Here is a 14,274-nt window from a genome sequence, read left to right on the forward strand (position 1 = left end):
AAAAAAATTGATACAGTCCTCTCATTGTAACATTTTCTTTATGTTTGTTATACTGTTTGGTTTTCATTGGAAATGGAGAAATTTTTGAAAAACAGCAGAAGCCATCTCCAAAATGTTTTTTAAATGTATAATGAAAACTAAGGATACCCAAGTTCCCTAATTTGAACTGTGATCCATAATAGAAGATAAAGTACACCACAAATTCATCCTGAAGATTCTTACTCAGAGTCTATAGCTTATGGATTTGATTTCAAGAGGGACTAACAGCCTACCCATGTTAAGAGCTTATGGGTTGCACCAAATCTTCCCTGAACCCCATTTTACTATGACCTTCACTTAATCTTCCTCAGCCTGTTTCTTACTCTGTACAATGGGCTATGAGAACATCCCCAGTGAGATCAGAGGCAGATAACTTAGCACAGGTAAAGGCTTAGCTCTGTGTCTGGCACACACAGTACATTTATGTTACTTAACATTGTCAACCTTGCATCTTAACAAAAAAAATAATAATCTGATCCCAGAATCGCTTTACTCCATCCTCTAGAAATTCTTGGAATCACAGCTCTCTTCACGGTGAACAGACATTAAAGGAGAGCTCAAAAGAGAATCCAAGTTCTGCCATCCTTGTTGCTCATTTCCTATTGGTGGGAAAAATGAAGCTGAGCTCTAATGCACAGACTTGCTCATCTCATTCCATTTCCTACCTCCCAGCCCCAGTAAGAGGAAGCTTTCAATTCATTGGCTAAAGATCTCATGACCACGTGAGTGTAACATTACCATGGTCCCCATTCTGCATGTAGGGAAAGTGAAGCTCAGAGAAGCAAGGAAACTTGAATAAGGTTGCACAATCAGGACTGGTGAAGTTGTTACCACAATCCAGGAAGCATGACTCAGGCTGAACTTGATTCTGCATGTCCATTAGCCCTGGACAGGACTGCTAGAGATACCCTGTTGCATATTTTCTAATTATTTCCCCTTCAACAGGTAGACAAATGTACCCATTGCAACTCCCCTTAAATTTAAACACACATACACACACACAGACACACACACACACACACACACACACATACCCCTACAGTTTCCTCACTGGATTTTACACAAATTCAATCCTCAAGAAAGAAAATGATTGAATTAGAATTTTAGTTATCATTCTCCTTATATTAACAATAACATTTAGAATGCTTACTAATTAAAAACTAAAATCTTTTTTATAGCACTAATATCAATGTTATAGTACTATAACATTGATACCAAAGAGACAGTCTGTGAACAGTGTCATGAATTGATAACAATTTGAGAAAAAAACTGGTTCATTAAAGAAAAAAAAGAAATTAGATATCTTAACTATATAAAGTAAATTTTATTCTTTCTTTCTCTTCACCTTACAGCTGAAATAGCTTTAATGTAGAGATCACTGTTACAAATTGCTCATTTTACTGAATCAGTAGGGTATAAAATAATTAAACGATGTCCTGTTAAAAGATGAAAAGTTAATGCTGGTTGAAAATACAAGAAAGGATAGCATCAGTGCAGCTATTACAGTTTGTTATGGTTTAGATACAAGATGTCCCCCGCAAAACTCATATGTGAGACAATTCAAGAATGTTCAGAGGTGAAATGATGAGACTATGAGAGCTGTAACATTGTCAGTGCATCAATCCACTTGAATGGATTAATTGGGTGGTGACTGTAGATAGGTGGAATACAGCTGGAGGAGATGGGTCATGGGGCATGCCCTTAGGGTTTATGTTTTATCCCTTTTGAATAGAGCTTCCTGGTTGTTCTGAGCTGCTTGCCTCTTCCACTGTCTTCTGCCATGATGTTCTGCCTCACTTCAGTCAACACCTATGGAGTCCACCGACCTTGGACTAAATCTCTGAAACCTTGAGCCAAAATAAACTTTTCCTTCTCTAAGTTGTTCTTACCAGATCTTTAGGTCACAGCAACAAAATGCTTTTTCAGGTAGTTATTCTTCTTTTACCACAATGAATAATGCAGGAGCACTTGAAGGTTATAAATTTTATTAGAATAATAGAAAATAATACATACAGATAACCAGAGGATACACACACAGGAATTTAAAGATCAATTTCATCCTTTTCAATATGAAACAATGTCCAAATCTCATGGAGATATACTGCTAGAAATAACATGGAACAAGAGTCATCATCTTGAAAATGAAAAGTATAGGAGCATATTATAGGAATTACTAGATAATAAAAAGGTACAACTCCATTACATGTAGAATAAAATACAAGTATTGGAGAATGTTTCCCCACTTTTTGACTGGAAATAACAATGGTCATATGAAATCTACTTGTCATTCAGATTTTTTTCTAGATATATACAGTATATACAGACACTACAGAGAAAGTCATACTTTTCTCCTTTGTATATAATGAGTTTATCTTAAATGTAATCTAAATATAAAATGGTATTAGAATTTTGCTAATTCGTTATCTTTCTTGAGAGATGAACTGTTTGTTGGTTTCAAATTCTGATATCTCTGGAAAGATGAACAAGTTACAGCAAAATGTGAAATTGGTAGGAAAGAGGTAAAAAAACTGATTTTGAATGACTAACACTCATCTGCTGATTTTCATATATTCTTTACATATTGCTATGAAGCCGTGTCTCCAACGATGCTTTGAAAACCACATATTGAAAGACTGAGTCATACACATCAAAGCCAGCAACATCGCTGTGGTTCTATTACCAATTTAACTCAGGAACTAAAATGCCTGCCTGACTCACTGCAATAGGCAGTGAGATTTCATTAAAAAAAAAAAAAAATCTCCGCCATCCAAAAGAGAGAGGGTCCTTTAATGGAATCAGAAATTGGAAAGGAAGAATTGTGTGGATTTTGTTTAACATTTGGGTTGACATTCAGGGTGCTTCTTATTTTCTCAACTGCATTTTAATAAAGCCTGTAAGTTTATTCTCAGGTGTGAAGAAAACAATTCCTGTTCTAGTTTTGTTTTAAATTTTGAGAAAGGATAAAATGTGCTTATTTCCATTTTCTATCATTGAAGGAAAAAGCATACTGGAATGCAAGTTTAGAAAATGACTTTCAAATGCTCAGGGAAATTCATGCCAGTATTTCGCAAAGGGACATGGCATTTAGGGTGACAAAGCCCTTTCGTGGGTCCTTCTTTATCTTTTAACCATTAATTCATGGGGCAGAGGCAGATCAGATGGTTATTATTACCTCCACATTTTGTAGATGAATAATTGAGAGGTACAGAGAGCAGAGTGATTTCTAGAGTCTCACAGCCATTTAGTAGTGAGTACACTGAACCAGGTCACCCTCCTCTGCTCCAGAGCAGCATTTTCCAAAAACACTCCTGAATCACAAACACCACCCGCTTCCAGCAGGGTAAGTGTTTAAATGTATTTTTCAACCCGTGGGGTTTAAATCATTTAAATCTTTAAAATGATACTTATTAACTCTTCAAACAATGCTTTCATAACTGGAAAAGAGTTTTTGGAATAAATGAAGAGTTTTCCAATGCAAATAAGAAACTGTGTGTGTGTGTGTGTGTGTGTGTGTGTGTGTGTGTTTGTCGGGGCGGAGGTTTTTCTCCATAGGCAGTGCTTAAACTCATAGCTTAAGAACATTTGTATCAAAAGTTTGCAGTATGTAACATGTAAATTCCTTTGGTTTATCAAGTAAATATTAAGGCATTTCAGATTCCTCTAAAAGGATTTACTGTTGTTTTATTATACTCTTATTTTACCTATAATGAAGTAGAAAGTTAAAAACACAAAGTTGGAAAAAAAACATGCATAATCACTGTGTTTCATGAAAGCACTTATTATGGTAACCAATGAACTTTCCAGTAAATAATAAAAAAGAATAAATATCACCATAGGGCATTTACAAGGAAAAATAGTACCATAGGTATATAACTTGACACAGGGTGAACATTCGAGATGGCTGATGTGGATCCTCTTGCATCCATATCTGTCAAAGATGATAAACAGCTCATTAAGAAGGACTATACCTCTGATTAGTAGATGCTGATCCATAGTGGGGGGGGGCATGGGAAAAATGGTCGAACTGTGATTGGGCCAAGGGGAGGCAGGGTAGGGATGGTGCAGGGGGGCAGGAAAGATGGCAGAATGAAATGGACATCATTACCCTAGGTACATGTATTACTGCACATATGGTGAGATGCTACATCCTGTACAACTGGAGAAATGAAAAGTTGTGCTGCGATTGTATACAATGGATCAAATTGCATTCTGCTGTCATATAGACCTCATTAGAATAAATAAAAAAATAAAGGAGGACTGTATTAACAGGTAGTCAGAGTGGTAGAGAATGCATGCATATGTCTCCCGAAAATCACACATTGACATCCTAGCTCCAGTGTTGTGACATTAGGAAATGAGCTTTTGACAACTGACACAGAACTAGCTGCATCTTAATATAAGAGTTCCCAGTCTCCAGAACTGTGAAAAGTTAAATTTCTGTAGTTATAAGACACCCTGTCCAGGGTGTATTCTTACAGCATTCTGAAGGACTAAGACGCAGACAAAAGTGATGGGTTTCCTGTCAAAATCAAATCATGGCATGAACCTAACCTGGGACTACAAGTCCTTATTTTATCGATCAGTGTAACACATAGGTGTTACCAAGGGTATCCATAAAAATACCGACGTGTTTAGGATTTCTTAAATGAATCTAAGCTTTGTTTATCTAGTATTATTTAACTTTAATTGAAATTGAAAAAAATCCAAGTCAGTCATTTTGCCATTAATGATACCTGGTCACAAACAATTTCAGATAACTTGATGGTTTAATGAAAGAAAACGTCATTGGATGAATGTCTGGAAAATCTACTTGTTTCTATTTTATGCAGATGAATTATCGTACTTAATACAAGACATCACCTTTTATAATGCAATCGATGAAAGCTCCATTTTCAGAGATGGCCTTGTGCAGGCACTGGTCTGTGCAAGCTAAGCAAGTCCACAGACATCAGACGAAAAGGCTGCTCTTGACTCAGCAGCCTGAAAATGCCACGGTGGCATCTGTCCCCGCAAAAGCACAGAAGCTGCTTCTTCGAACAGTGCCCCTCTGTCCACGCTGTTATGCTAACTCTGACACCCTGCACAATGCAAGAAGCAAGGAGCATTCCCTACTGTAAAGCCTCAGCAGATAACAGTTAGCAACCTGATTCCTGTTTGGGTCTCCTGAAGCACACACAGATGTACAAATCTCTGCAGTCTGAAATAGTTGTTTACATACTTATTTACAGACAGGTAGCCCCCATTTTCTTATTACTTTTAGTTCAAGTGTGGCAGGTTATGATTTCATAGAAAGAGAGAATTCCTGCAAGGGTTGGTCTCTCCCATTTTCTTCAGTCATTTTCTTTTTCAAGATTAAAGAAACTTGCTTCAGTCTTGGTCACCTGCTACTATATAGACTAAACCACAGTAGATAAATGAAAACAGGGAACAAAGTTATTTACGTCACTGAGGATTGTAGAATAGACTATGAAGACAGGGTAGGCTCCATGTTACTTAAATTGAGGCCTGAAAACTCCAGACACAGGATTTCAAAGTGAAGATACAAGTTCTCTTCCATGGTCACTGATAAAAATATGTATGCTGGGGTTTGTTCCTCTTCACTCTAAAAGTCTACTTTCTTTATTTTTTTAAAAATATTTTTAGTAGTCAATGAACCTTTATTCATTCTTTCTATCTATCTATCTATCTATCTATCTATCTATCTATATATCTATCATCTATCTATCTATCTATCTATCTATCTATCTATCTATCTACAGTGCTGAGAATGGAACCCAGTGCCTCAACACATGTCAGGCAAGTTCTTTTCCACTGAACCACAACCCCAGCCCCCTAAAAGTGTACTTTCAATGGTGAAATAGCTTTCATTAGGATTTTAAGAGGAAAGAGCATGAAATTCCTCTGAAACTTGGAACACATTTCTTTAAAAATGTCATCTTTTTTTTGTGTGCCACGTGTAAAAGTTTCATGACTTAGCCAATGCTGATTTTCCTACTGAAAAAATTGATAAGATCCATAAATAGTTTTTAGGAGGCATACAACTGGAATATCAGAGGTCTTAAAAACAGGGCATGGGTTAAGGCTTGCCCATGAGAACTGCTTTGGGAATTCTATTCTAGGCAATCTATAGGTGCAATAAATAAGGGAAATAATTCAAATGAATGGAGTTTTAAACTACTTTTCCATGTCTTTCCTTTCTGTGCTCATATTTTTCCCTGTTCTGCACCACTCTAGAGGTTTTCTTCCTGGTTTTACTTGCTCATGTTGCAAAATCACCTTGTGTTCACATGAAGGGCATGCTGGGAGAAAAGGGTGGGTGGAGGGAGGGGCAGTGGCTGATGGGCTCCTAGTGGGTAACAACACTGACGCAGGTCAAGGGGAAGCTGAGTCCAACCAACTTACTGGTTATTCTTGGAATCCTGATCTGCTCACTGCTGGTGCCATCCCCTCCATCTGTGGTAGCCTTGACTTCAATAATGTAGTCCTCTTGAAAGGGCAGCACAAGTTCAGCTGAAGTTTGGTTTGTGTTCAGCACTTGCATGCTATTTTGACTGCTAGTCCTATAGAATACCTAAAACGCATGAACAAATACACTTCATTCTTACATTACCTTCTTTTACTTTCTTCACATACTCTCGTTGCTCTGAAATTATTTTGTCATTCTGTCCACATCAGAATACAAAAACAAATTCCCAGCTCCATGCATAGGTCCTGGATTATGGATTAGCAGACACTAGGATCATTATGCTCTCAAAATCAAGGAGGTGGGGAAGAGCAGCTTTCTGCCCTGGAGGAGCTTGTTAGAAATATAGAAAGCTGATTAACACAATGCACAAACATCGTGTCCACAATTCCCATGTGAGCACCATTATTTCATGTAAATCTGTATTTAACAATTCAGAGAGTTTGGTAGTATACCCTTTTATGAAAAACTTGATGTTTATGTCAAAATTGGATTACTGAAATAATATCATCAAAATTTTTAAAGATTTGCAAAGTATAAGTGAAAAAGGGAAAATACAGTGTTGCAAATGATTCAACTTACTTTATAGCCTGTTACTTCTGATTCATTCTCCATTGCTTTTACTTGTTCCCAATTAAGTAACACTTTAGTGTCTGTAGCATTCCAAACCACATTCCCAGGAGGCTGACTGGGAGCTTGCAATGCAAAAAGGAGAAATTAAAACTGATTTGAGCATGGAGTACTGTTTTACATGAGCAGATACATGCTGAGCACCGAGGCGACTGCAGGGACTCTCTGGTAAGGCATGGTATGTAGATGGAATCAGGAAAAAGAAAAAATAACAGAATAGAAAAACTTCCTTTAAAAGGGGCATTTCAATTAAACTGTGAGAAATTGCATGTTATCATATTCAACACATAATTTATTTTACTTTAATTTTTGGGGGCCAGGGGTTGAACCCAGGGGCGCTTCACCAATGAGCCATATCCCCATCTCTTGATTTTATGTTTTATCTTGAGACAAAGTCTCATTTAGTTGCTTAGAACCTCTCTAAGTTGCTCAGACTTTGAACTTGCAATCCCCCTGCTGCAGCCTCCCAAGCTGCTGGGACTACAGGCTTGTGCCACCACACTTGGCTCAACACATACTTTAAGGATTTAATGCACTTCAAGTCTCCCAGAAGACAAACTGACAATACAGAGACACAAGTTCCTTTATCCACCACTAGAGGGATGCTTGAGGGTGAACCAGGAAAAGCAGGCATTTGGACTTGTTTTGACACACAGAGAGGCTGAGAGAAATTGCCAAAGGAGCAGATTAAAGTCACATGAAATGAAGTGTGGATGATTTTCAAGCCAGTGTTGTAAGATGAGATGGGCAAAATGAGAGGCAATCAAAAATAAGAATACTTAGATTTATTCTCGTGAAGTAATAGCTACACATGTGAAAAATTGCCACAGAGAATCCATATTTTAAAGTCTTTTTTTTCTGAGTTCAAATCAATTTTTGAGAAAAATAAGGCAAAACACTAAAAATTTAATGAGAATTCCATTAGAGGATTAATGAAACTCTCATAGGTTTATAAACATGGAGCCACAGCTTAGCAACCTGGAGAGGAAACTGGTTCTGGGTGACTTGGGTTGACGTGGTCAGAAGCACTCCCTAATATGGATGGATGGGACATTAGGGATTCAGTTCCTTGTCAATTGCAAAACAGCAAACATATTACTCATTTTTCAACAGCATCATAACTGCCCAAACCATGCTGAAATATCTTATTCTTGTGGATTTAAGCACAGAATGTGATTTGGTTAACTGAATTTGTAATGGGAAAGTGATATAAACAATTACCTCTCCAGAGGAATTTCTAAACATCATTGACTCACGCCAGGATGGAAATACAGCTGGACTTACAGATGGAAAAAGCTCTCATGTGCAGTTATGTGGCTAATAACACCGTTCAAGACTGTCCTCCTGGTGGGTTCTTTGGTTGATTGTGTCCTCTTTAACACTGTTCTGTTGCCTTTAAATTTTTGTGATTTGATACTAACAGATCAGCTCAGATTGTCTACACTGCAATGCTGTGATAAGACATCTGTAAGAATGTATATGGGCAATTGCTTAGGACTGAAATACTAGAGATTTGGTTGCCCAGTCCAGATGCTATGAACCCACACTTGTTAGAACACTTTCCCAGCACCTGTGATTCCCTGTGGCTGACAGCGCCATAAAAAGACAGCTTGATTTGATGGAGCTCAGAAAACATCCTTCATTCAGCATGGTTTGGCCTACCAAAATATGGGTGCTTACAAGTTATAGAAAGTTTGAGTAATTTTGGGTAAATACACTGACCCCCAACAGCAGGCTGGCAGAACATAGGACTGAAAATTGGGATTTGTCTTGTGTGAGTCCCAAAATAGATGACTTGAATGAGTTCAGCCTGAAATGAATATGAATACTCTTTGAAATGACAAAAAGAAAAAAAAATCTGAAAAATGAAAGAGGAAAAACAGAGGGTTTCAAAGCTCTTTTCAAATCATATCAGTGTTTCCTGAGCACCAGAGAGACATGTTCCATTTTGATCATTTTGCTATTTTTGAAAAATGCACTTGTTTAAAAGCATAAACATTTATTTCAGCCACATTCTAAACATTAACATTCACATAATAATGAGCTGGATGTGCTAATTACATTGTTTGATAGTATTTAAAGTAAATTAAACTAATATTTCACTTAGAATTTTACAATCACATGAATAATCATCTGCCTTATTATGACAGGGAAGAATGACACTATGTGGGAGATTCTGGGCCAGATGAACTTTCTTCCATTTTCAAGGTTCTATTGTTGCTAGTAACAAATGCATAGTAAATGTCCATAAAGTGTGAGAAATTCCAGAATATTCTTTTTAAAAATTCCCTGCATTGTCACGGTGCCTATTTGAAAAACTCAGAGTTAATACACAAAGATGCATACTCGTCACTCATGTTCATTTACAACAATGAAAAGGTTAACACAATCATTTTCACAATCTATCAGCACATGAATGGATAAACAAAAGGGGGCTATAAGCATATGCCTTTAAAAAGAATGAAGATCTAGGCATGGTGGCCCATGCCCGTAATCCCAGTGGTTTTAGAGGCTCAGAAAGGAGGACAGAAGATTCAAAGTCAATCTCAGCAACTCAACAAGGCTATAAGCAACCTATTGAGAACCAGTCTCAAAAAACAAACAAACAAACAAAAAGTAGCAAGGGTTGGGGATGTTGCTCAGTGGTTAAATGCCCCAGGGTTCAATCCCTGGTACCAAAAAAACAAAAATAAAACAAAAGGAATGACATCATGACATGTTCTATTACATGGATGGACCTGGAAGACATTATGGTAGATGAGATAAGCCAATCATACAAAGAAATACTGTGTGATTCTGTTTATATATGATAACATGGAATAGTAAAATTCAGAGATGGAAAGTAGGATGGCAGTTGCCTGGAGCTGGGGAGGGGAATGGGACCTGGTCTCATGGATGGAGAGCTTCAGTTTTGTGCAGTGGAGAAGGTCTTGACCATCTCACACAGCTGCATCTGTGCCCTTAACCTTATTTTAACCCTATTGCAAATGTGCATTAAAAAATGGCCAAGATGGTAAATTCCAACTTATGAATATAATTCAGTACAATTAAAAATTTTAACACAATCCTAAGATAGTTAACTAGGAAGGGGTGTTATGTGGATTCAAAACAGCTCTGTTTAATTCTGCACCCTGATGACCTTATACTTTTCTACCTGGCATTAGGTGGGGCTGTGAGGCTCCTGCTGCCCCCTCTGGGGAGAGGACGCACCACCCTGCTCCTGGGCATCATGGGGACTTCAGGCTTCATTACTGGATATGCTTTCACCAGTGAAATAAGAGCAAATAAGAAACAGGTGGTTTCAATGAGGGAGTTTTAAGAAAAAATGAAAGGGCGTGGCTGGCCTTTCTTCTTTCTGTTTTTTTTTTTTTTAGTGCTGGGAACTGAACTGGCCTTTCTTCTTTCTGCCATGAGACCAGCACATCAGTGAGAGTGGCTGTTCCTAATGTCTGGGCCATGGAGTAAAGATGGAACAGATCAGGTCTGAATCTCACTCATGATCAACATTTGGTGACTAGTAGGAAAGAGACACTATTTAGTTGTAAGCCATTGAGGAGTGGGGACCTGTGGAACTGCACTGAACTGGCCCTATGTGACTGATACGGCCAGTAGGCTATAGAGCTTTGAAGGCACACTGTGAACTTCAAAGGCACAGAGCAGGTGTGAAGTGGGAATGGGCAGGGGATCTCGACAGCGCATCTCTCCTAGGACTTCTCATTTTACTGTTCTGTGCAGAAACACAACCCAGAATAGGCTGACTCAATTTTAAATGTTTTGGGGCCTAACTTGATGTGTGGTCTGCATTTTAAATATTTTTGGAAATTATTTATCAACAATCATATCCTATAGATTTTTTCCTCTGTCAGTTCAATTTCTATTATTGCAGTATGCTAAGACAGAAAACGTGGCAACAAATGAATTTATTTTGTATAAAGGCAGCATCTCCTAAGATTTGTAGAATAACACTGAGTGGCAGGCTATAAGATTATGTGGGTACTTTTAAATGTTACATAACAAAATAGTTTTATCTTGGAGGGTTTTTCTTAGGCCCTCTGGGTTGACTGTCACTCCTCAATATCAGCCCTATCAATTTACTTATTCTGTAAACTCAGCATGCAAAAAGTGGCCACTATGATATTTCTAAGACCAAATAAAGTGAGGAATATAAGACATTCCTACAATAGGAAAATGACTAAATAATTTGTGGGGTGTTATCACAAAAGAATAAAATATAGTACTATGATACAGAGGTAACTAAATACACAGCATAACCTTCAAGAGATGTTTTATGTAAGAGAAATAATCCATGGAACACAAGTCTGGGAGGAAAAGACAAATTATTTTAATGATCTTATTTCTGCACGACAGGATAGTATTTGTGGGTGATTTTATTTTCTCCCCCTCTCCCCCGCAAATTTTCTATAGTAAATATGTTTTCCTCCATATAATAAAAAATAGAGGTTGTTCATCTGGAGAACATTTTTGTGTGGAGTTTTCAGGGATAATGTCTCCATACTGGTGACTGTACCTGGCATTTCCTTTAAAAATATGGGATTTCAAGAACATATGCTTGCAGAGATTAATTATACAAAACTCAGTATGTTTCTCAGCTCCTTCTCTTGGACACCTGATGGTAATAAGATGACTTTCATGAAAGGGAATGCTGTCAGCAGTAGCTGAAAAATACACTCGGCACAGACTTCCCTTGAGATGATCATCAACATTAGTAAGCAAGCTGCCCAAAAATGTGGCACTGGGCAGAAATCAAGTAATCAAAAGCTACTTTCTGTCCAACAGGGAGAAAGATTCATTTCAGAATCACTTAAAGTATTATTAATGGACTTAAATCTTTGGATCACAGGAAATGGACACCATGTTTTGAAACAGAAACATCTACTTTATGACTCATCCAAAACTCAGAAACTAAGATGCCCACTCTCCCCAGAGGGTTCGGATGATAGAAAACAGTCCTTAGCATTCTGGTAGGAATACTGCTACCCTGAAGAGGGAACTAAACTAAACCGATTCCACCAGGAAGAGAAACAGACCTGGAGAGAGTCACTGTTGAACAGATACTCATTGGGCAGCAGCTCTGATTACTTGGGAGAACTCAGGAGTTAAATAATGATCAAACCTGACAATGTCTATGCCTCAAAGAGATGAGACTCCAGCAAGGAGTGGGGGCAGCAATCAGATGACCACATGCAAGATGTGGTATGCACGTGGCTCTAAGTGGTGCCCCAGAACAGAGCAGGATAAGGGGATATCAGGAGACGCAGGGCTGCTGATTAAATATGGACTCAGGGGGAACTGAGGACATACTGCAGGGAGGGCCTAAGAGAGGTAGGAGTGTCTCCTGGCCATCTGGACAGCAAAGGTCAAGGCCCCACAGGAAAAGTGAAATGGCAAGTCAGCTCAGGAGAAAATGAGCAGGAACAGGAAGTGGGGATAGATTGTAGAAGACCTTTTTGGGTATTTTAAGGATTTATATAAAGAGTGGCAATCTTTGTAATGTTTTGAATAACCAATAAAAAAAATAAATAAATGAGTGGATGGAAAGGGAGTGGAGAGGTCTGAGCAACAGTGTGACACCTTTAGGATCACTCTGACCCAGGGCAGAACATCTCGACAGTAAAGGCCAATACCCTGATCCATGGGAGAGATGGGGTAGTGTGTTCTAGGGTGAATGCAGTAAGTGGTAGATTCTCAGCAAATTTAAAGTCAGATACTGCATCCATTGTAGGGTATGAAAGAAAGAGCGTTAATGACGACTGGGATCCGCTGGCCCAAGGGACTGACATAATGGTGGTTGCTTTTGCTGAAATTGTAGAAGATACAGGTTTGTAATGGCTGGGAGTGCAATCGAGAGCTCAATTTAAGAAATGTTTAATTTGAGTTCTTATTAGATAATTCTTGAGGATGTTGAGGGCCTGGATCCATCCACATTGACAACCACAGTTACCTCTTGAATTTTCGGTTATGCAAAGCAAAATATTGGTCCTACAGATTCTTTCTTGTGAATTCTGGATGTAAAACTCTGACAAAGTCTCCTTTTAGAAAGTAACGAAATTTCTCCATTTTGAAGCCATCTGCCACTATTCCTCATCAGCCTCACTGACGATGATGTTGTCAAGAGCTCACTCTCTGGGTTGCATGTGACAGAAACACAACTTAGATTACTTCAAGAGGCTAATCAATGTTAACTTAAAAATGCTTTTAAAAAGCCCAAGTATTTGGATATCAAAAAAATTAAGTGTTTAATGGAAGCTACAGTACTATCCTTGAGAATCCTTGTGTTATTTTACGTTAATCAGAAATATCACCTATGCTCTGTGCTGATATAAGCCTTGCATATAGAATTCCAGGATTCTGAGTAGGTGATAGTCGCGCCTTGGAAGCAAGGTGGTAAAAGGCTGCAGTGTATGTTCCGAATTTGCAATGTGCAGACAAGAAGAAGCTCATCCGATTAATGGTAGTACTTCCAGGTTGACCTAGGTTTTGAGGATTCATCCACTCAGCCAGCCTTTCCACAGATAATGAGTGCTAGGTTTGGACTGGTGAGTGAGTTTGGAAGGACTCTTTCCCTTCAAGGGTGACATATCGAAGGGGGAGAAAGAGAGCACGTAAAAAACAAATGCCATCTTAGTTCTTTATGCACCAGGGATACAGATCATTTTCTTCCTAGTAATATTCACAAGCGCATTACTATAATTCTTAAACAGGATTCAGAGCTGGACCCTGTCAAAGGTTAGGATGATTAGTAGGAATAGTTTTAAAAGAGTCAGTTTTACTTCTACTTTGGCACATGTTTGAACAATTGTTAACATAAAATTTAAAAATTAAATGTACCATTTAATATGCCCAGGGGTTTTAATGATCTTTTATGGATTTCCCACACATTGTAGCAAACTTTTCCTTAATAACATCTGCAGGTCACCATGTAGAGTGTAGGCAAATTGAAGCACCAGGAGGGCATAATTTTGAAGAGATTTTATTCAGTTGTTGAAATTCCTATCAGAGGACTGATCTATCAGCACAGAAACCCTGTCTATCTGTGATTACCTTACCCAGCTCCTAAGCACAGAGCAAACTCAAAATAGATACTAGCACCACATGAGTCATGAATATTTTAATCATATGGT

General features: G+C 38.1%; 1 protein-coding gene across 1 annotated transcript in view; it reads right to left on the reverse strand.

The window, feature by feature from the left end:
- Positions 1-6,385: 6,385 nt before the first annotated feature.
- The window catches only part of LOC143410709 (contactin-3-like), a 55,006-nt gene continuing 47,117 nt past the window's right edge, over positions 6,386-14,274 (reverse strand). The window contains exons 11-12 of the mRNA XM_076871481.1: positions 7,085-7,197; positions 6,386-6,610 (exon numbers count right to left, since the gene is read on the reverse strand). Of these exons, the coding sequence (XP_076727596.1) occupies positions 6,386-6,610; positions 7,085-7,197 (338 nt within the window). The remainder of the gene's footprint in view (positions 6,611-7,084; positions 7,198-14,274) is intronic.

This window comes from Callospermophilus lateralis, chromosome 11, assembly GCF_048772815.1.
Source record: "Callospermophilus lateralis isolate mCalLat2 chromosome 11, mCalLat2.hap1, whole genome shotgun sequence".
Lineage (NCBI taxonomy): Eukaryota > Metazoa > Chordata > Mammalia > Rodentia > Sciuridae > Callospermophilus > Callospermophilus lateralis.